Source organism: Corythoichthys intestinalis, chromosome 17 (assembly GCF_030265065.1).
Source record: "Corythoichthys intestinalis isolate RoL2023-P3 chromosome 17, ASM3026506v1, whole genome shotgun sequence".
NCBI lineage: Eukaryota > Metazoa > Chordata > Actinopteri > Syngnathiformes > Syngnathidae > Corythoichthys > Corythoichthys intestinalis.
Genome location: NC_080411.1, coordinates 25,397,427 through 25,421,397, shown reverse-complemented (window position 1 = coordinate 25,421,397; position 23,971 = coordinate 25,397,427). Strand labels below are relative to the sequence as shown.

Here is a 23,971-nt window from a genome sequence, read left to right as displayed (position 1 = left end):
CTCAACAAAAAATTAAAGCTCCTTTTGGGCTGCTTTAAGATCACTTAAGCAAAATAAAAATATTAACTGGGAAGAAGGGGGTAAACATTGGTTTACTACATTTCTAACAGCTGAGTTCACTATAGTACCTATAGTACTATAGTAGAAGGAGATAGTACCTTTTCTCCTAGGCACCGTCTAACTGTTTGCATTACTCTAAAACACAATATAATCAATCAGGCAATAGTATCTTTTCTCGTATTTACTGTTTGACTGTTTGTATCACTCTAACACATCCAATATAAAATAAATAGCACCTATACCATAGTTTAAGGAAAACAAGCAGAATATAGGGCATAAGAGATAAACAACGCCTTCTTATCACTGAGGCCTAGCGCGTGCGTCTTGCAACTGACGCACCAACTCTCGCAATCAGTTCTTCCGTACAGTCCAGAACAAATGAAGGGACGCCCTTCCTGACACACGGAAAACCAACAGCCAATATCCAACTGATAACACCACTGACAAGACTCATAGAGCCCCTTTGACGCTGAGGTGGCAAAATCCACAACACTCGTTGCCCGGGCAACAGTAACTCCAAAATCATCCTGTCCAATCCACAAACAGACAATAATCCCAAATACACCATTCTTCCTGCCCACGGCCGGCACTGCGGCCTTCAAAGACTAAATATTTAACTAAGCGTTGTCATTTTTCTCGGGAACCTTTTGTTGACGTTTGATATGGTGACCTTGGAACGAGGTTGCCTCCTCCCCTGGGTGTTTCTGTTTCGCCTTGCCGTTTTGATCAATATTGACCCGAATAAATTGTCAACATGTTCTCGGTGAGCCTTCTTTAAACCTTTTAAAATGGAGTCAGTACAAAGGGTTAGACTAAGGTGAACGAGTTTGGACTACTGGCCGGATTGCCGGGGCCCCGCCGGCCCGGCCGTTGGAGCTGCTAGCACGTGTCCGGCGGTTCGGCTAGAAGGTCAGATTCCTTCACTATATTTCTCAGTTTAATTAACGTTAACATGTCATACACATACAAGAGGACACTTATCCTGAATTAGCTTCCTACTCAGTTTAGCAAATTCACACAGTTTAATGTAATGGTATTGTGAAACTGTGATGCAGGTCGGACTTTCAGAAGCAAAATTAGTGGTGCGTTGCCCACCTTCACAACAATGACTTTTCTTATTACTCATAGCGGCTGCTGGCCGAAAAAACAAAAACCTTCTAATATCCTTCCTCTTCAAAGTGGGCGGAGGAGGTGGCATGTCGACATGTAATGTATATACTGTATGTACTGTGAGAGACTAATAGTGTGCGTGTGGTGGGTTCTAGCCATCAGCCCATCAAACGTGCGTTTGAGGATAAAAACATGGACTGGCTCATTCAGCAAGTGAAAATGGGGTAAATGTAAGTCTGAAAATAATGAAAATATTTCACTTAATAATGGTAGGGTCAATTCTATCATTACAACATATGGTAAGACAATCTAAATGACCTATAGAACTGAACACATTATAATGCAAATAAGGTGGCTTAAAAGTTTGGTGGGAACAATTTGAGCATCCTGAAACCTACGCCCTTGCGGTGACTTTTCCCGTGTGACTTTGACCACAATTTAGACTATACGCGGCAAAGAACGGCACAGAGTACATACCAAAATCGTGCCGCTTGAACTGCCACACTATCAGACACACCAAACATTTAAACCTATCCAATTATTCAGCAGTAGACTACTTTAGTGCACACTTGTCCTGGTAAGAAAGCATCGTGACTCGGCAGGCGGTAGATGTGAATAAGTGGCAATTATGAAACGTGGTTGGACACACATGAAGCAAGTGCTACTATGAACTATTGCTGAAGTGCTGGTCACACTCTGTGATGCTGAGCAGTCAGTCTGAAACATTTTTTCCCCTCACCTCCAGGATAAATGTCTCTTTTTCCATTTGTTGGGGGGGCTCAGACTTCGCTTTTTGCGGCCCACTGTCACTTCAGATTGAGACACATCTGGCAGAGAACATCTGGGTGTTTTCATAAGACCCAATGTAGCTTGATCTGTAAAGAAAAGTTGATTGTGTGAGACATTTAGTAATGATTGATGTTGGGTTTTAGAGGTATATTTTCAGCATTTAACTCATTTGCTACCAAAAACGTATAAATATGTACTATTTTTAATTATTTCAGTATCCCAAAGACGTATTTATACGTCTTTTACGTTTTTTTTTTTTCACAAGAGACATCTCTGGGTTCTGATTCAACTTAGCGCCAAAGCACAATGCTGGAAATGCATTTTAGAGCAACAAAACTGGCCACTGTAAGGCAGTAGCCCATTTGGTAAGACCCGCAACCCGATTCAACGGAACGAACAGCTGGCCGCACAGCCAGGGCGCCGGCGGAAGATGACCGAATGGACATCCAGGATGCCAGGCGGCAGACGACCGAGCAGAACAACCGGGAGGAAGCCCGGGATACCCGGCGTTGGACGACCATGCAGAACGATCAGGACCACCAGTGCAGCGGACGATGCCGTTGAGTCCGTGCTGCTCGCCGAGCAAAGACAGGCGGTGATGAGGAAAAAGTGTACCCCGGCTGTCGTGGCCGCAACAGCGTCATCTCTCAGTTAGTTATGTGTAAATAAATTGTTACTTTGCTATCAAAAGCTCTATTTGTCTTTTTGTTTATGTTATTTTGTAAAAGGATAAAATTATTCAGATGTTTGGGATGTAAATAAAGCAAAAAATAGCTGTGTTAAAGTCAAAGTAGTGTTTGAAATGTATGCTTTCACAAAAAGCTCGATTTCTCTGTTTATTCATCAGAAATTGGAAAATTGCTCAAACTGAGCTATTTTCTAATGCTGATTTCTAAAGAATGGAAAAAGATATGAACTAACTTTTTTTCCCTGCTGAAAGAAGAGAGTCTAATATTTCTTTTGGAGTGTTCCATGTTTATATAGCAATACAGGGTGCCCATAAAGTCTCATTACCATTACAAAAATTTATTAAAAATGCAATTGATTAGATATTTTATTCAGATTTCTTTTATTGTATTCAGTAGGGTTGTTCCGATCATGTTTTTTTTTGCTCCCGATCCGATCCCGATCGTTTTAGTTTGAGTATCTGCCGATCCCGATATTTCCATATCCGATTGCTTTTTTTTTTGCTCCCGACTCAGTTCCAATCATTCCCGACAATATGACAATAAATCTTCAAGATGGCATTTACATTATTAACATTCTTTCTGTGAGAGGGAACCACGGACAGAAAGACTTGTAATTCTTAAAGGATAAATGTGACTTTGGTATTGTGACTAAATATTGCCATCTAGTGGATTTTTATGAGCTTTCAGTAAATGATACTGCAACCATTTAACTTCCGCCCAAATGCATGATGGGAAGTGCAAACATTACTGTGCGTAATGGTACCAATTGATATATCCTCTCAGTGTTGGGAAATAAAACAGGGTGTTAAGAATAAGATCAACTAATACATTTCTTCCCCACAATGCTTCCCACGATATTTCTACTCGTAGGCTCGTAAGGCTTTAGCCAATTAAAAAAAGGCTTCAAATGCAGCCAAACTTCTCTCATTTTACGTTGCCTTTTAGCTCTATGTATACGTAATACGGTGCCATTATTGATTGAGCGCGACAATGTGTAAGTGGGTAGTGCAGCGCATGCGTTAATTGCGTTCTATATTTTAATGTTATTACCGCCGTTGACGCGATAAATTTGACAGCCCTACTTTAAGCCAAAACTAAAGACTCTGGATGAGTGTAAGACATTTTGTCTGTAACGTTAAATACGATTCGAAACACGTTTTAATTAAAACAAAATTTTTAAAATTATATATATATTAAAAAAGCGGCACGGTGGCTGAGTGGTTAGCACGTCTGCCTCACAGTTCTGAGATCAAGGGTTCAATCCCGGGCTTCGGCCTTCCTGTGTGGAGTTTGCATGTTCTCCCCGTGCCTGCGTGGGTTTCCTCCGGGAACTCCGGTTTCCTCCCACATCCCAAAACATGCATGGTAGGCTGATTGAGCACTCTAAATTGTCCGTAGGTATGAGTGTGTGCGTGAATGGTTGTATGTCTCCTTGTGCCCTGCGATTGGCTGGCAACCAGTTCAGGGTGTCCCCTGCCTACTGCCCGTAGTTAGCTGGGATAGGCTCCAGCACCTCCGCGACCCTCGTGAGGAAAAGCGGCATGGAAAATGAATGAATGAATATATTAAAAAAGGCATGTCCGATATTTTTTTGCCGATGCCAATACTTTGAAAATGACGTGATCGGACCCAATCAATCGGCATCCCGATCGATCGGGACATCTTTAGTATTCAGTGTTTATTAAAGTTTTTTATTGAATAATTGGTCCATTTTTCTTCATCGAGACATCAATTTCTGCAAATGTTTACCTTGACCTTTTAACTGAATATGTGGCACCACAACTGAATGACCTTCAACCAACTATCATTTTTGAGCAAGATGGTGCACCACCACATTGGGGGCTGCATGTTCATGGCTTCCTCAATCAAACATTTCCAGACCGATGGATTGGAAGGGAAGGGCCAATTCCTTGGCCGCCACGTTCACCAGATAATATTCCCCTGGACTTCTTTTTATGGGGCTATGATAAAGATATCGTGTATCGAACAAAGATAAGGGACATTACTGACCTTAAGCGAAGGATTACTGATGCCATTGCCACAATCGATGAGGCTATGCTACAGCGAACATAGCAAGAAATCGAGTACCATCTTGATGTGCTTCATGCAACTAATGGTGCCCATGTAGAAGTGTATTAAAAGAGGTTAAAAAAAAAAATCTTCAATAAACACTGAATACATTAGAACAACTCTGAATAAAATATCTAATCAATTGCATTTTTAATAAATTCTTGAAATGTTAAAGAGATTTTATTGACACCCTGTAGAACAGAATTTTCTGTGGGCCTTGCACAATCAGTCAAAATCCAGTAAAACGGCCGGGAGCGAAGGGGGTTGCACCGGTGAAAATGGCTGGGAGTGAATGAGTTAAGGGAAGAATTTAACCACTTACCAAAGACTCCAGTCTCCTTCAGTCCTCCAAACTTCTGCATGGCTTTTATGGCCTTGGTCAAGGCTTCCTTGGTCTGAAGTTGACCGGTTACTGGGTCAGCGGGTGGGAGGTAACCAAACTTACTCAGCCAGTCCTAAAAGCAAAATGAAAAAAAATTGTTATCCTCTGGATCAAAAAGTCTTCAAATATATTATACTGAACATGACCTTGTTAAATGTGATCCTTGTATGTTTTGACGCAGCAAGTTACAAAATCGAATGTTAATTCATTGGCAGTGAATGATAACTACCAGCCTCCAATCTTAAATAGATTGGGCAGCAAGTGCTGTCAATAGAGAATGAGTTAAAATGTTCAGCTAATTCTTTAGTCCAAAATATGATACTCTTTCAGAATTACTGGTAATACGCTCATTTAACGAACCTAGATTAAAGAGAGATGGACCGCAATCGGGTATGTCACAGTTGAGTTCAAGAGTAATCACTCACTAAAGAACACCCTCTTCATGGTAATACAACCTGACATATCTGACCATCAACTTGCTTGCCAAAAAAGGGAATGTCAATCTGACCTTGGCCATAAGGGGCAGCATAATACAAACGATTTAACGTTAAGACATTTTACAATTGAGTGGCTCAGTAAACTGGAGTCATAGTAGTCATTTTATGCACAATGATGAAGAAAATATGCATTTTTTATTCTGATTGAATAATACTGTTCCTGCACCACAGGATCTGTGCTAGTTTTGTTATCCAATTATGGCATTTTTGATTGCGTGTTAAGCTATTGGGTTTTCATATGTTTTTGGCTTGGTTGAATACAAAATGTGTAATTCTTCTATTTTTTTTTTCACGTTTAAACTAAAGCTTACAAAGAACAATTTAAGATTAAACTACAATTTTCAAAATACAATCAAAGTTGTCATATTGAAAACCTTGTCCTGAACTATAAGTACACTTCACATTAGTACTTCTCAATTATTTTCTGTTTCGCCCAAGGAAGACGTAAACCTTTCACGCCCTTCCAACTCTCTGTCTCCACTGTAAATAGTATCGTTTGTCTTTTGAATTATTATTATTTCAAGTACACATCTGCATAGCATTGTGTCCTTTTTAATATTAAAGTAAAAAAAGTAATATAGATCAACTTGCATTAAAGTATAACTTTATTAACATTGTTTGGTTTGTAACTCAAAAGACTTGAAACCCATAAATTTGCCCAAACTTAAAAAAAAAAAAAAAAAAAAAGGTCACATCCAAACTGTAAAAATACACTTGAGGTACATTTTTTGACCATTTTATACTGAAAAATAAAACTAAATAATATCAATTGAAGGGAAAAGGTACCGTCATAGCACACACTAAAATAATTGTTTGCATTAGTCTAACACATTCATCTAAATATTGTTTAAGCAGACTCCACTACATGCCCTTTGACACAGTAAAGTGAATCACCTTATCCGGGCTAATGAGGGGGAGATGAGAAAAATGGTACAGTTTCTCGTAGGCACCGTCTAACTGTTTTCATTACTCTAACACACGTAATATAATTAATTAGGAAATAGTATCATTTTCATATTTACGGTAGGACTGCACTAGTAATATAAAATAAATAGCACACCATAGTTTAATGAGAAGAAATAGAAGAGATACACAATGCCGTCTTATCAAAGAAGCCCAACGCGTGCGTCACGAACAAGATTGACGCACCAACTCTTGCAATCAGCTCTCCCAGCAAACTCCAAGGACAAAGCGCTTTGTCCTAAAACAAGTAGAGATAGCCCGGACAACAAAGTTGATAGCGGACGTTCCATCCGCGCACGAACCTAAGCCGCCCAAAACCGGCCACAGAGGGGAAGACCAAACACACCTTCGGACACATCTTCGACACGGCCCGCTTCACCAAGGACTTTAAAACGACTGGACACTGAGATAACACAGATTTTCGCTGCTCGGAAACATGTAGCCTTGTTTTGGATCCAGAATTGTCCCTCCGTCGTCTGTTTTTGCCTTGTTTTTGACCATTGTCGACTAATAAATTGTCAACCTGCTTTCGGCGAGTCTTTTTCAAACTTTTGGAACATGGAGTCAGTACAAAGGGTTAATATCAGAGGTGGACGCGCGGAGTTCTGCCTTCCCGGATGGCGCACGCCAGTCAGCATCGGCCAAGCGGCACTTGTTTTGGCTGTCGCTGTTTCCGTGCGTCTTGGCCGGGGGGGAGGCGAATTTCAACACAATAAATAATAATACATTCAAATTGATGACATGAGGACAATATGCCAAACAATTCGACCGAAAAAAAAAAAAAAAAAAAAAAACACACACACACACACACACACATTCATTTATAGAACAAAAATGACAGTGTCATTGGACACTGGGAGAGTTTTTTTTTTTTTTTGCAGCAGGCAGTATAATCTTTTTTGCTATGGTGTGGGGTTATTTTGCACAGAGCAACTTGGTATGGTACCTTATGTGATGCCTTATATGTGCTCACTGGTGATGTAACACTGACAAAGCGGGACAATTGTTGGCAATATTCGGCACGTATCAATGAGATTGGGTTTTAATGTCTTTGAGTGATGTCTTATAGGGATGTGCTGGTATGATATTCTGCCGGAATGGTACCCTTAAGCCAAAATATTACGGTTTCACGGTATTGCAATTACAGCTCTAAAATGTGTTCTTTTGAGATATCTAGGTTCAAAAAAAAAAAAAAGAAAAAGAAAAAAAAAAAAGAAAAAAACTTTTTTCCATTCAACAGGATTTTTATCTGTCAAAACATATTAGCAAATTGGAACTTGAGTATAATGTTAAGTTAAAATTAATTTTAAAAAATAACAAAATATTCTAAACAAAATTCAAATAAATGCAGTCCTTTAGGTGAGCCTAAACCCAAAGCTACAGCTCAACATTATTACCATCAGAACAAAAAAAATAATTGATTCATTTTCCATAAAACGCACGTGTGCATGACTCGCATCATGTTTATATTACACACACACTCTTTCTCTCAACACAGACGGTTGCCAGAGAGAAAAAAAAAATACATTTTACCACCCCTAGACACACTAAACATGCTGGAGTTAAGTCTCGTAGCTGGTAGGAAACATTCATGACAGTGTTTACCAACCTTTAATTTTGTATACCGTTTTTCGGACTACAAGTCGCACCTGAGTATAAGTCGCACCAGCCATAAAATGCCCAACGAAGAGAAAAAAAAAACATATATAAGTCGCACCGGAGTATAAGTCGCATTTTGGGGGGAAATCTACTTGATAAAATCCAACACATAGAACGGACATGTCATCTTGAAAGGCAATTTAATATAAAAATACAATAGAGAACAGTATGCTGAATAAGTGTACAGTGTACAGTGCATGAACAACAAAATGCGAATATACTGTCCTCACCAGGACGCTACGAATCAGTCCTGGCTATTCAGCAGGCTAAACTCGATGCTGGACGTCCGTATAATTTGCTGAACCAATTTCGTCCTCGATACCAAACAGGTTTGCATCAACGTAAATAAATGATAATTAGGTGCTTTTACAGCAATGACATGACACAAACGGTTAGCATGCGTTCGCTAGCATTAGTGCATCGTTCAAACAAACACACAACTGGCTCTAAGTGTTCGATCGCTGGTGGGAAACACACAACAACAACAAAAAAGATGATACACACAGGCGTTGCCTCTGTAGAGATATTTTACAAGCATAAACAATGAACGTAGGTTCGCAGCCGTGTTTCTCTCTCGCTAACTCGCCCACTCACTCAGAGCTACGTAGCTGTCGGTCTTCTTCTGGTGTGTGAGCGCTCTTCTTCATGTAAACAAGTGCGAGTGCGCCCCCCACGTGGGCGTGAAATCGCCACAAACTAAAAGTCAAAAATACAATTGAACACACATTGCCAAAGGCACAACGCGAACGTGGCCATAGCTATTAAGAGGGATTCAGCATAAAGAGAGTTAGCATAGAGTTAGCATAAAGAACATGCTAACAAGTTTACCAAACCATCAGTGTCACTCCAAAACACCAAAATAACATGTGAAATGATATCATAATGTGTTAATAAGTTCACACTTAAGTCGCTCCTGAGTATAAACCCCAATCACCAACGTCACACAATCACATGATCGCTGTATTGTGCCGCCATATTGTCCGTCATTGTGTGTCTGTATTGTCATTGATTGTAGTTTCTAAAGGTGGATTCACTTGCAAATTATGGAAGCCCCGGTGTTTTCAGACGCTGTAAACTCATTGGATGAGTTGCATAAAAGCCGTTATTTGGAAAAGCTTCGGTCGATCCAGTCGCCAGATCCATATTTGATGCCCAAACCGATGTTTCCTCCCGTCCGGTCCCATCCCGTGCGTCAGAGCTCATCCTGAGACCACAAAATTTCCAATCATACTCCAGTTTATGTCACGATGAGGAGTCGGGTACCCAAAATCGGCACCGGCTCGAATATAAATCGACATTTGGTCAGCTGAGCATCACCATTGTTAAGATTGTAAAATGAAACTTGATCGACAACAGGCCAGTGTGTGCCGAAAAATAGCTGCCCTGCATGAAATGTCCCCCCTTATTGATAACGCTTTATTGACGTGAAAACATCATGAACGCATTACAGTAATGAATTTACGACTGTAAGATCAGTTTTAAATAATTAAATTACACAAAATATTAGTACTGTATTTTAGTAACAAATCGTGGACTGGGCCACATAACCATCTTTGAACAGAAATGTATTAGTCTACAGCAGGGGTCGGCAACCTATGACACGCGTGTCAGCACTGGCACGCGAAGGGTTAACCAGTGACACGCTAGCGCATGGCAAAAAAAAAAAAAAAAAGAAAAAAAGCGCCTTTTTACCTGAAATTCAGACATTTTCTGTTGCGCGCCCTGTTATTTAAGCCACACACACATCCAATGGAATTCCTGTCTAAAGAGACATGGGATTTACTCACGTCATTGCTTTCACATATAAAAAGATGTCCCGAGAATGGAGCGGGTTGGACGCTTTCACAGACTGAGACTTGTCCCGTATTGCCCACTGGCGCTCTCTGTGCGGGAAGAGCCGCTGGCGCGATTTTATAACTTCTGACATTACGTCATTTTTGGTAGGCATCGGCTGTCACAATGTTGGTCAAATCGTGTTTTATTCCAGAGTCAGCGTTCCCAACGTCGTAACTGCAGCCAATTCAATCTCATCAAGACTGTATTTAAGAGTGTTATTCCCCCACCAAGATCTGCACCCGCGGCTCCACCCAGGCTGGTATGGGGCTAGATCAGTCTTCTAGCCCCACACGCCCGCGCCTTCCGTGGGCACCACGAGAGCGAGCCTCTCTCTCCCCGGGAAAAGACTCGCTCCTAGCGGCTCCACCCGGGCCCGCGCCAGCGGCTTCCATGCGCACCACGAGAGCCAGCCTCCTCGGGGAGAGGCGGGCGGCTCCACTCGGGTTCTCGCCCGAGGCTTCCGTGCGCACCGCGATAGGGAGGCTTTCTCTCCCCGGGGAAAGGCTCGCTCCTCGCGGCTCCACACGGGCCCGCGCCCGAGCCTTTCGTGCGCACCGCAAGAGCCAGCCTCCCGGGGGCCGCGGCGGCTCCACCCGGGCCCGTGGCTCTCCCCGGGGAGAACAAGTGTCAAACGTCACTACGAGACAAAACATGAAAATTAATTCAAGGGTGAGTCTGACAAGGCAGAGACATTAAAACGTGCTGTGTCCAGGTACAGTAAACAAACACACCCTGAAAACCTTTGTCACTGCTAAAAACACCGCCACCGAAGCAAGCTATCACTTTGCTCACTGCATTGCAAAGCAAGGAAAACCTGATGAAAAAAAGAAAAACTGATGGCGAATATATCAAAGAGGCGATCTTGTCAGGGTCAGAGGTTTTGGTTGATGGCTTGACTAACAAAGAGACACTCAAAAAAAAAAGGATAAGCAGCTAAAAGCCACAAAGTACAACCCCGAAATCAGAGCTGAGCCAAGGAAAACAGGGCCAGGGATCACATTAAGGTAGGCATCTTTTATCTTTGTAATATAAAAGAATATCTAAAATGCTGCATATAATTTACTGTTTAAGTTGATAGTGAACAACTAGCTAGTGAACTGTTGCACTTATTTTCAAGTTTTGACATTTTCTACAATATGCATTTATTTTTTAGTTAATTGAAAAAGATTGGTAGTTATACGATTTCATGTTGATGTTGGTGTTGTTTTCTTTGGGGTAAAATTACAGCTCTGTTGGATATAAAAAATTGGATGTGCGTCATTAATCTCGGTGTGGCACACTGATTGACAAGAAAATTTGAAAGTGGCACTCCACACCAAAAAGGTTGCTGACCCCTGGTCTACAGGTTTTCACGACCATATCCAAATGACAATCACACAGGTATGACATTTATTAGTTCAAGCAGAGTAAAATAATACATATTCACGGTACAAGAAAGTCGTTTCCGTGTGGGCGCTCCCGTCAGGGGGGATATTTCACGCAGGGCGGCTATTTTTCGGCAAAACACCTGTTGTTGCGCTCACCTTCTTGCTGCGCGACCGTGGTGACGAGCTTCGTAGTCTCCGTCTGATGATTTCTGCTCTCGTGTTGGCATCATATTGATGTTTTCGCCGCTGTCTAACGGCTGTCGACACAAACGCATCATGGACCGAGATAAAACAAACCGTGCTGCTTTCGAGATTTGCCCTTTTAACAATGGGCACACAGCAACTACTAAAATGAACGTTTATCTTCTCTGTTACTGCAACCAACCGCCACGCATGCCTTCACCATTTTGATCAATCAATGTTAACGATTGTCAGGAAGGTTTTTGGGCTCGTTTACTAGGCGGTGATTCCTTAGACAAGCAGAAAACACGCAGTAATAGCAGGAATGTAGGTAGCGGTAATATGTAAACACGATGAGCTGACGGACAATATGGCGGCACCAGTCAGGGGGCCGGAGTTGTGACGTCATGTGATTGGGGTCTATAAGTCGCACCCCCAGCCCAACTATGAAAAAAACTGAGACTTATAGTCCGAAAAATGCGGTAAGTGTGACTTCATATTGGAGGTAAAGACACCCTCCGCAAACATGTTTTACATGTCGGTTGGCCCTCCTCCTCTAAACTGCCACCGTCTGTAACTTTTCTGTAACCGAAGTATTCCCATACCAGCGATTTCATTTTCTTCGATGGGAGGAATAGGTTCAAGAGTTTCACCTCTTCCAGCCAACGTGTAGCACAGATAACTCACTGATACTGAGAAACAACCAGTTGAGCCTTACAGCTGCAAGCGAGGAAATTCTCCATGTTTGGGACATAAAAAATAGCTAATACCTTAAGGACGGTACGACGGAAAATTTTTGCGGTTTTGAAACCTTGACGGTTTCATACCACAATATACCTTGAAACCGGTAATCGGCACATGTCTAATGTCTTAATTGATTTGGCTTCCAGTTGTCTGCTGTATTTTTAGACACAGTAAACAGACTGGTCTTTCTTCATCTCCCACTATATTAAAAGTCAAAGCCAAAAGCCAAACACTCTATACGCTTTGTCATATTTCCTCGTCTTAGCTCTTCATATCTCTTATGCTCTTTGCTGTGTACTCTTGTTCGGTTAAAAAATACTGCAGATACTCTTAAAATGAAAGCGCCACTGCCACCCATTGAGTAGATGTGCAATTACACTTTATTGTAGTACTGCATTAGACCAAGAGGACCAGGGTCCGGTTGGACAGCTACCTCGTAAGAACACTTGAAACTGTCTTGTTGAAAAGGTTCAGTCCTCACACTGTGCCAACCGAACTTTCAGAGTAGCATCACCTGAACGAAAGGCGCACTCATTGATTGGACAAATTTAGAAGAGGATATACCTCCCTCTTGGGAGGGGACGGAGCGTGGAGCCTCACAGCATGGTCCTGTGATGCTGCACTAATGTAGCATACATGCACACTGCTCCGCTTGCGTTCATAAGCAAAGCAGGGTGCATTTAAAGCGGACCGAGACACACGATTTTTGAGCGGACCAGAGTTCGGATGCGTGTACACATTTATAAAACGACGCGGACTATCTAAGAAAAAGAACTCCGTTAAAAAAATACCAAAGAGTTCTAATGTGAAAGCGCAACAACAGTGTAGGTGAGGTCAGGAAGAAAATCAAGGTTCTACCTACTACCCTTCAAGAATAAATACCCTTAAATGTGACTCAAGTTCCCCACCACTGCTGTAAAATAACATTCAATAATACATGTATTTGTGCACATGTAGTAAACAAAAAAAGCCTTTTTTTTAAACATACTGAATAACCAAGAAAAAGGTATTTGGGAAGGTAGAATTACACAAATAGTGCTCTGCTGGAGGTTTGCTGCCATCACTGTGAACCCCTTCACCTCTCCTTGGTGAAATGACCCGTCTTCTGGTATCTTATCCACATTTTAAAAACTATGCTAGGACATAGCAAAAGCAATTTCTGTGTATTGCAGAAGCAAGGACACTGGAAAATAGAGAGTAATCAGGTGAGGGAAATGGCTTTAGGACACTACCACCTTCATTAATAATAAAAAAAAAATTGACAAACATGGTGTTTGTTTCATTGTGTTTGAAAATGTTTTGAATTGATGACAATATTATTATTCTGCAACACGCTTTCTGCCTGTTGTCTGTCTTGAAAGCACAACAGCAGGTAAATTGTTTCAAAGGGGATATTGCTTAAAACGGAACAAGGGTATGAGTGACTTGGGAGTCACACTTTGATGATTGTGTTCAGTTTTATTTTTTTGGGAGTAGTGCATTCGTTCTCGTGTCAAAATTAATCAAAATATTATCGGAACATCAAACATGCAAACTCAGGGGAAAATCTAACCTCTTCTGTACTCCACTGGTGGCAGCAACATGAAAATTGAAGTTGAGTTTTTTCATCCGTGGAATGATTGCATCATTGTACGTGTGCTACACAATAATGCTTCAATGTCACCCATTGACTAACGTCACGCATGCTTATCTGCAAATCGGCAAATTGAGATTTTGAAGGTGTGAAATTGTGGAGGACACACTTTAAAACATAAAGCAAGTAAATTTCAGCCGTTTCCAGTTTGTATACAGGTCAGACAAGGGCGAGGACGGGGATAATATAACAGGCGCCACCTTTGAATATGTTTTTGGGCACTTGGAGGGCGCAAACACATTTGAGTCACTAATCTTTATTGATTTATCCTCAGGCTTTAATTGTATTAAGCCTTACAATTTAGCAGGAAGGCTAGCAAGATTGATCCTCGCCTCTCATCTGCTGCTGGTTGGTAAATTTCTTCAATGGAAGGTCAGATGTGTGAAGGTGAGTAGTGTTTTATATAATGTTATTCTTTCATCTGCCGCTGTGCTTCAGGGAGGGGATTCTTATCATTCTGCTTTTGTGTGACATGCAAACACTTGCCAATATATGAGATGTCTATCCGTCACGTTGGCTAATAAAGCCTTCATGTGTTCCTTCAGCATTATTGTCCGATAAAGAGCCACCTCTACAATGCAAATTTATAACGTTTTAATCAGATTGTTTTTCTTAAATCTACTCAAATAATTTTCTCCATCTTGTTTTGAGTGTTAAAGACTAGTTTACAGATTAATGTGTCAGATTAATCCATTTAAAGTAAATATTACTACTTGCTCTTATTAAACCCGTAAAGTCGGTAATTTTTCACCTAAATCAAGAAAAATTAGCTTTCAAATAGTGTTTTGAACACTATCGATTGTTGAATTAAGAACATTTCTGACAAACAAGCTATTTTTAAGATTAAATATGCTAATTTATTGCTCAAAACAAGTTTGTTAAACTTATTTTCGGCCAGCTATTTCTAAATAAGCCAGTAGAGGAGCTGAGCAGTTGTACTTCATTTTGAACTTGTTTCAATTAAGTTGTACAGATAATAGGTTAATATTCAACGTTGGAATAGTTCAAAACATTTATCAATTAGTCTCACTTTTTAGTGGTAATCATTTTATATTCTCTATATTTAAAGCCACTGACCATGTGAACAATTTCTTACTAAAATTTTTAACAATATTTTCACAGCGTAAAAAACTGATAAATATCAAGACATAACACTTTCGTTCAACAAATCTAACCAAGAGTTTCAATTTTTTTTTAAATGTTCCTTTAATTTAATTTAATTTAATGGTTTATTATTATTATTTTTTTTTATTATTTTCTAATTATTATTTTATTTATTTGTGTGTGTGTTGGATGTCAGTCCCACTTTTCATCTCATTTTGTCTTTTCTTTTTTGAACTGGAAATCCATGCAATACTATTGTGAAAATTTGGAAAATAAAGAGATTTTGATTGAAATGTTCCTTTCCAAAGCATTCCTCAGAAGTCATCATGTCCTTCCTGGTTATTTTTAAAACAGGTGGCCTGTTTTATCATGGTCTCGTGGTCTTTTGGTGTACCTGTTTTGTTTCTCGTTCGTTACACCTGCTTCCTCATCTACTGTATAATGTACTAACCTGTTATTGTCAAATGTGGAAACAATAGAATATGCAACATCATTAGAATTTCTTGTAATTAAACTAAAAACACAGGCACACAAACACAACTGAATCAAGTCTAACACTTTGTGTAAGTTCAGTCTGTAAAACACCAATGGACATTACTTCTGAGGACAGTCAGACAGCGCAACCTTGACTGCTGTAACTACATGGTAAGGGATTTGAACAAGTCTAGTCAGTCATATCTGATAATAGCCCAAATGTTCTGAGAGGTCACTTTTCTTCCATCTGGGCATAGATGAGCTTCACATTTAAAAGGACTTTCATCTCTTCCATTATTGTCACCAGACGTGAATTGGAGGACACAGTCTTCGACTGGCTTCGGGAAACAGCCTTAAAAGCTGTCATTTAGTTCCCTTTTGTGACACTTGTGCAGTCTGAATGCTTATCTTATAGTGCCCAATGGCCAGGTTTTTGTAGAAATTGGACCTCGACCAAATTTTGGGGGACAATGAGCCTTTAAAATATGATCATGCATGACATCACACAAGACTCCAGAAGATTTTGTCATGTGTTGTTAGGTTTCAGATCTGGGGTCCTCAATTAGCGGACCGCGGTCCACGACCGGACCACGGCACACCTCTCTGCGGACCCACGAACGAACGAAAAAAAGAGAGAAAAAACCCCCCCTTTTTTTCAACATACATCATTTGTATGAATCGCCGATCTATCTCTATGCACTACTATTATATCGCTAAATTGTGTTTCATTTTTAGTCAAAAATCTTCCATGTTCTCACTTCTGTTGTCATTTCTATGACAACAATACGCTGATTAGCTGAGAGAGCGTGCATGGATGCGCTGATTGGCTGAGAGAGACTGCATGCTACTAGCTAGCTGAATGGACCGCAGCAGTGTCAGCAACCTCAAACATGAATCGCACCTGGCACTTTGCAATCTGTTTGTACATGCTGGCATGTACTTTATTTCTCATTCAAGAATGTGAGTTATACTGTGAGCAAACGTGATTTATTTATTTCCCCGTGTTACCCCGGCACTCTCACAGCATGCGGGAAACGTTCGAGATCACAACGTTCACTAACACCACACATGCCACCAGTAGAAGACCGAATCTAACAAAATGGCATGCTCAAAGTTGACCAAGAGAAGAAAAGTGGACAACAAAAATCGCTGTTTCAATGAGGAGTGGAATGATGCGTCAATTTTACCAACAGTAAGTACTAAACCTATGTGCTTAATATGCTTAAAGACAGTTGCTCTGATAAAAAGTGAAAATGTAAAGCGTCATAATGTTAAAGAGCACAGCTCTTTTGAAGAGAAGTTTCCTCCTAAATCAGAATTGAGAAGGCAAGAAATGAACAGGTTGAAGCACCCATATCAAGAGTCAAGCAACATTATTGTTAAATCTATGATACAACAACAAATTGCAACGGAGTGCTCACTCGAGTGTCGTGGGTGTTGACCAAACATAAGCCGTTCTCTGATGGAGAAATAATAAAAGAGAGAAGGGAATAGTTACTTTTCTCGCACACGCCATATAACTGTTTGCATTACTCTAACACACGTAACATAATCAATCAGGGAATAGTATCATTTCTCATATTTACTGTTGGACTGTTTGTATTACTCTAACACACCTAATATAAAATAAATAGCACACCATAGTTTAATGAAAAGAAGCAGAATAGAGGGCATAAAATATACACAACGCCATCTTATCACAGAAGCCCAAGGCGTCATGAGCAAGATTGACACACCAACTCTTGCAATCAGTTCTCCCGGGCACGCCAGGACAAGGAGCAGGGCGCTCGCCCAACCAGGATAACAAGTTGACAGCGCGGGCGCCTTGGACGTCAAGACCTGTGTCGGTCGCCGTGGCAACCACGTCCCAGCCACGAAGAATGACGCACGAACCTGACCTGCCACAGAGGGATGATCCCAAGACAACACCCAGCCACGCCTTCGGCCCGGCCCACTCCACCGCAGCTTTCAAAAAGAAGTGAACATTTAGGTAACACGATCGCTGCTCGGGAACATTTCTATGTAGCCATGTTTTGCCGACCCTGGATCCAGCATTGTCCCTCCGTTGTCTGTTTTTGACTCTTGTCGACAAATAAATTGTCAACCTGTTTTGGGTGAGCCTTCTTTAAACTTTTGGAACATGGAGTCAGTACAAAGGGTTAACACGGGAGTGAACGCGCGGAATTTTGTCCAACTTCCGGCCAACTTGCAGGAGTGGTGCCAGCGGAACACTATTTCGTTCGGCTGGCGCCGTTTCCGCGTCTTGGCGGGGGGGGGGGGGGAGGGGGGGGATTCCTTCAAGAGTACGACAGCAATATTCAAAGGGAAAGAAAAGGAGGAAATGACAACAAAAATCAAATCCCACTCTCAGATTTACCAACCACAAGACTCACTGAAGTACTGGCTGATGATGTGAATAAACAGCTTTGTGACCCCCAATAAGGATGGGCGGATCGATACCAAAATATTGATATTTCGATCCTGCGCGTTAAGTTTTAGGTATCGATCCCCAAGCAAAAGTATCGATATTTGGAATAAATATATTTTCTTTGTCTGGTTTTGGGTATATTTTTGTGCACTTTTTGTACGACTTTTGCCTTTCGCGTTCTACACGCACATAAGCAGAGCACCGGTGTCTGCTCCCGCCCCCATTTACGTCCCTATCATATGTCGATCAGCATGTTTTTCCTCCGCCCCTCTCACGAGGCACCAACACAGTCACAACAAACAAACATTTGGAAGCTAGTGGTAGCATGACTGCGGCATCAACGACGGATCCTAAAAGAAGTCTGGATTGGACATATTTCCTTTTAATAAATAGCAACGAGGCTAATTGCACAGTTTGTGCCGAAACTGTCAGATATTCTGGTTATACCAAAAGCCTCACGAAACACTTAAGAAACGTGCATCCCGAAGCACACGACGAATTAAATGAAAAACATGCCACTCTAGCTGAGGAGGACACGAGAAAAGACCAGAGCACGCCACCGAAGCAAAGCAAAGTCCTTTAGAAGGGGCGATTGCAAAAGGCAGGACTTATCGAGGTAACGTAGGTGCTAATCGATAATCAGAGACGACATAAGCATTAGTGGCTAATGTGCAATATGAAACGATAAATATGGTGTTTTTGTCATCTCACATAAAAAGAACTTTGCAGCACTATTGAATATGCCTTGTAATGGAAAGTTATTGCTACATCTTGTTTGAGAAAAGCAAAGTTCATACCGCATTATATAAAAAAGTAAAATGACCATAGTGACATATTCAGCAGTGAAGTATTACAGTAACCTAAATGTGAGTCTCCATTTTATTAGTTTTTGATACAATGAGGACAAATCAGCCTACGTCACATTCCATAGGATAGTCAAGTGAACTACTAGCAAGCAAGTTGGGTATAACAAATATATGAATTATTACTTAACATTTTTAATACACACATCTCCCCTTACTGTATTTCTAACATTAGCTATTATTCCTTTTTTTTTTTTTTTTTTCTAATTGCAAGGCACTATTTTTATTGGATCTGTTTTTAATGATCTATCATTAGAGGGCGGTAATATGCTACTATTAATTCCGTCTTTAATTAGATTCAAAATATTTAACTTAGGTAGATTAAAATTTGATCAAATACAACGTGTAGCAGGGAAATGTTCTGTGCATATGAATTTAAGGGTCATGTTGAAAGAGTGAGACTGACTAATCAGATTTTGTTGTTGATGGATTGGTTTGTGAGTTTGTAGGGAAACTGCTTTGCTAGTTATTAAAAGCAGCAGTTTTTCCATTGCAATGCATATTTGACACAAAGAGACTTTTATTAGTTTTTGAGTGCTTGCTGTTGTTGTACATTAGATATCAGAATGGCTGAGAACTCTGCAGGGTTGTGTATATATTATACACACACACACATATATTATATAAATAAAATATGAACTTCCGGTATCGATATCGGATCGGGATCGCAATATTTGGCCTTGGTATTACTTGGTATCGGATCGAATCCAAAATCACTGTTATCGCCCATCACTAACCCCCAAATGCCATTTCTCTCATTGAGCAGTGTTTTACAGTTAAAGTTACTGTCAATAATTGTTATGTTTGCACCTTAATGACAGAGCTTGCCATTTATGTTCTGAACTAGTGAACATGTATTCTACTACCTGCACATAATTTTCTTTTTTGTCCAGCAGTGTTTTACAGTTACAAAATGTGCTGTCAGTAGTTATTGTTTGCACCTTAATGACAGATCTAGTCAATTATTTAGTGTACAAGTGTAAACATTGTATTAGCATTTTTTATTTATTTTATTTATTTATTGTATTTTTTTCCAAGTCAAAAATATGTTTTGTTAATTTATTTTTATTTAATCAGAATGTACATTTTATTTTTGTTTGGTCAAAAGAAAACTACCTTTACCACCTTCGACCTGCCTTGTACTTGACCGACATTAATAATTGGACCCATGCTTGTATGAAAAAAAAAAATTGTGGACCTTCAAGATCTGTATTTGAGGACCCCTGGTTTTGATAACTATGCATTGATGCAACACCGCACAGGTGTTTTATTATTTAAAGTCATTTTGACCACATTAGGTTACTAGTGATGTAAAAAAAAAACTTCCATAAGGGATGCTATTGCTCAGTAAATTGAGTGTAAATTGACAGCAGAAATTTTGGTTTGGCCCCAAAGCACTATCTAGGAATGTAAGTTTTTGGCTTAGCATCACCACCCAAATTATGAAAACTAAGGCATGTTTTTAAGTGAATTTCGTCATTAAAACCCTTTTTAGGTGCAATTTTTTTGGTTTTATCTTTGTTCCAACTTTTTTCAACCCACACTCATCATATGCTCTCCTTTTAAAGAGCAAAAACACAGAAAACCTCCAGTAAACACACCAAAATAAATATAATAGGATGATAATAATAGCAAAAAAATCTCCACGCATGGACATGCACTCAGCCTTCCATTATCCTCCACATCCACACCTCATTTAAGCTTAAGTAGCTTCTCTGCCGACTTTGACATACTCCCATTCTGTGCTACTGGATTTGAATGCGAGGATGTTTGCACTTCAGTAATCCTGGACACATTATGGAGCACAGGAACCTGTAATCCTTTAATACAAAAAGGTTTGGCATCAGCAAGAAGCTTCAAATCCTTAGGAAAAGAATTTTTTTTTAAAAATAACAAATGCACATTTAGAGTGTAAAAACAAATGTAACAGAAAAATGACTGGTTATGTGCAAAGCATTTAGCATCTTATTACCCTTCATTTGAGTCAGTAGTAATTTATATCATAGTATTTTATTTGTAGCATACTTTGTATCTTAAAAGCAGGAGAGCAATTTTAGAGGATAAATGCATTGATATGTGTGTACAGGTTTTAATCTAGGAGGCAAACCTAACTAAATCCTCTTTTACATTAGATGTTTATTAATATGCAGCTGAGGGTGAATCACATTTCATCCTCTTCTCCAATGCAAATAGATCTGAAGAAGAAAACCAGGCTTTGTTTGAGAGAGACATTGATTAATGCGGGCGCAGTGCTAAATTGAGCATCAGTGTAGCGTTTGAAACTAGACAGAGATGCAAAATGTGTGGGACACTGGGCAAGCAATAATTTGATCATTTTTTTTCTTGGTGTATGAGGAACCAAATCTGAACTTCAGCTTCACCTAAAAAAAAATAAAATAAATAAATAAAATAAAAAAGAAGCTCTCTAGCTGACAGGAGGTGATCAGTGTTGTCACAGATTATTTGAAAAGTAATTCAATTACTGGTTACTGATTACACCTCAAAAAAGTAATCTAGTTACATTACTGACTACTTTAATATCAAAGTAACTACGTTACTTTAAAAGTAATTTATCGGTTACTTTTTAACATTTTTTCTCCCTTTGCTGCCTCAACATAAGAATGTCAACAGAAAAATGTCATCGCATGTTATTGACTTTCCGATAATTGAATTTAAAGTGGAAGATCAGAATTTTTCACATAAGGCTTAATCTTCGAGTTAGCAGGGGTTTAATTAGTGGATGGAGTTGATTCCAACCACCAAGTGACTCATGCTAGCTTAGCCACTCCAGAGACCTGAAACTAACAAATAATCAACTCCACCGACTAATTAAACCCCCGCTAACTTGAAGATTAAGCCTAATGTCAAAACTTTGGGGTAGGGTTTAGAGTTAACAGCATATCAGTGCCAATGTAAAACAATGCAAATTGACAGCACAATAATCAACAATACACAAATGAATTGCACAGTGCAATAAATACAAAGGTGGGGGTGGCGCGAATTTGCATGCACAACCCAGAAGTACGCTGTACACACTCGCGGTCTATTTGGTTCCACAAAACGTGGCGGCAACTAAGTACTTTAAACTCACTTACAACACATCCCAAAAATGATACACAAACACGTCACCTCACGGCATAAATGTGCAACACGAATATGATGTAAACAATGCTCGTCGACTACCTTCCGTTGCAAGGGCAAAGCTACGAAGCGGCCGCGGATGTAGCGGCTCCAACCCATCGCTGGAACCCTCCAGAATGAAGAAAAAATAAGTTCATCCATGGACGCACACAGATCAACATTCCCTGGCACATCTCAACAGGTAGCTGCACTGTGCTCGAATGTGCACCCTCGCACCACACGCCTTTCTCAGTCCCAAAATACTTAGCGCGTGTGAGTCGAGACCAAAACTGGAAGTAACCTTGAGCGGTTACCATGGAATCGAACGCTTAGTGGGAACCTTTTGAACTTTTTCTATTCAAAATGCTCTTCATACATGACTACAATATTATTCATTCTACATACGTACAGTGGGGCAAATAAGTATTTAGTCAACCACTAGTTGTGCAAGTTCTCCCACTTGAACATATTATAGAGGCCTGTAATTGTCAACATGGTTAAACCTCAACCATGTGAGATAGAATGTGGAAAAAAAACCCAGACAATCACATTGTTTGATTTTTAAATAATTTAGTTGCAAATCATGGTGGAAAACAAGTATTTGGTCAATACCAAAAGTTCATTTCAATACTTTGTTATGTACCCTTTGTTGGCAATAACGGAGGCCAAACGTTTTCTGTAACTCTTCACAAGCTTTTCACACACTGTTGCTGGTATTTTGGCCCATTCCTCCATGCAGATCTCCTCTACAGCAGTGATGTTTTGGGGCTGTCATTGGGCAACACGGACTTTCAACTCCCTCCGCAGATTTTCTGGGACCTGTAGACTGGCTAGGCCCCTCCAGGACCTTGAAATGCTTCTTACGAAGCCAATCCTTTGTTGCCCTGGCTGTGTGCTTGGGATCACTGTCATGCTGAAAGACCCAGCCACGTCTCATCTTCAATGCCCTTGCTGATGGAAGGAGATTTTCACTCAAAATCTCTCGATACATGGCAATTCAGTATTCTTTTTCCTCCAAACACGAGAACCTGTGTTTCTACCAAAAAGTTCTATTTTGGTTTCATCTGACCATAACACATTCTCCCAGTCCTCTTCTGGATCATTCAACTGCTCTCTAGCGAACTGCAGACGGGCTCGGACGTGTACTTTTTTCATCAGGGGGACACGTCTGGCAGTGCAGGATTTGAGTCCCAGGCGGCGAATTGTGTTACTGATAGTAGCCTTTGTTACTGTTGTCCCAGCTCTCTGTAGGTCATTCACTAGGTCCCCCCCGTGTGGTTCTTGGATTTTTGCTCCCCGTTCTTGTTATCATTTTGACGCCACGGGGTGAGGAGGGAGTTGAAAGTCCGTGTTGCCCATCGACAGCCCCAAAACATGACTGCTCTAGAGGAGATCTGCGTGGAGGAATGGGCCAAAATACTAGCAACAGTGTGTGGAAAGCTTGTGAAGAGTTACAGAAAACGTTTGGCCTCCATTATTGCCAACAAAGGGTACATAACAAAGTAGTGAGATGAACTTGTGGTATAGACCAAATACTTATTTTCCACCATGATTTGCAAATAAATTCTTTAAAAATCAAACTGTGATTTTCTGCTTTTTTTTCCACATTCTGTCGCTCATGGTTGAGGTTTACCCATGTTGACAATTACAGGTCTCTCTAAAATTTTCAAGTGGGAGAATTTGCACAATTAGTGGTTGACTAAATACTTATTTACCCCACTGTACATTATAAGGCAATAAGAAAATAGTAACGCGCAGACACTAAGGAAACTAACTATATTCAGATTACCGGTTTGGAAAAATTAACGCGTTAGATTGTTCTTTACTGAAAGAAAGTAATCAGATTACAATAACGCGTTTGTGACAACACTGCAGGTGATGAAAAGGTTTCACGATTTGCCGAACATTACTAGACCCGGAGAATCCACTTATCACAGGAAACGCAATATCAGTGGAGAACTCTACAGGTGGGTTTAAGTGGGGGGGACTCAAAGAGCTAATGT

The 23,971-nt window shown here is 40.3% G+C and overlaps 1 protein-coding gene across 1 annotated transcript in view; it reads right to left on the bottom strand.

Annotated features, from left to right (window-relative positions):
• LOC130905460 (matrix metalloproteinase-17-like) overlaps window positions 1-23,971 on the bottom strand; it is a 163,158-nt gene that overhangs the window by 100,960 nt on the left and 38,227 nt on the right. The window contains exons 2-3 of the mRNA XM_057818889.1: window positions 5,041-5,173; window positions 1,910-2,045 (exon numbers count right to left, since the gene is read on the bottom strand). Coding sequence (XP_057674872.1) covers window positions 1,910-2,045; window positions 5,041-5,173 — 269 coding nt within the window. The remainder of the gene's footprint in view (window positions 1-1,909; window positions 2,046-5,040; window positions 5,174-23,971) is intronic.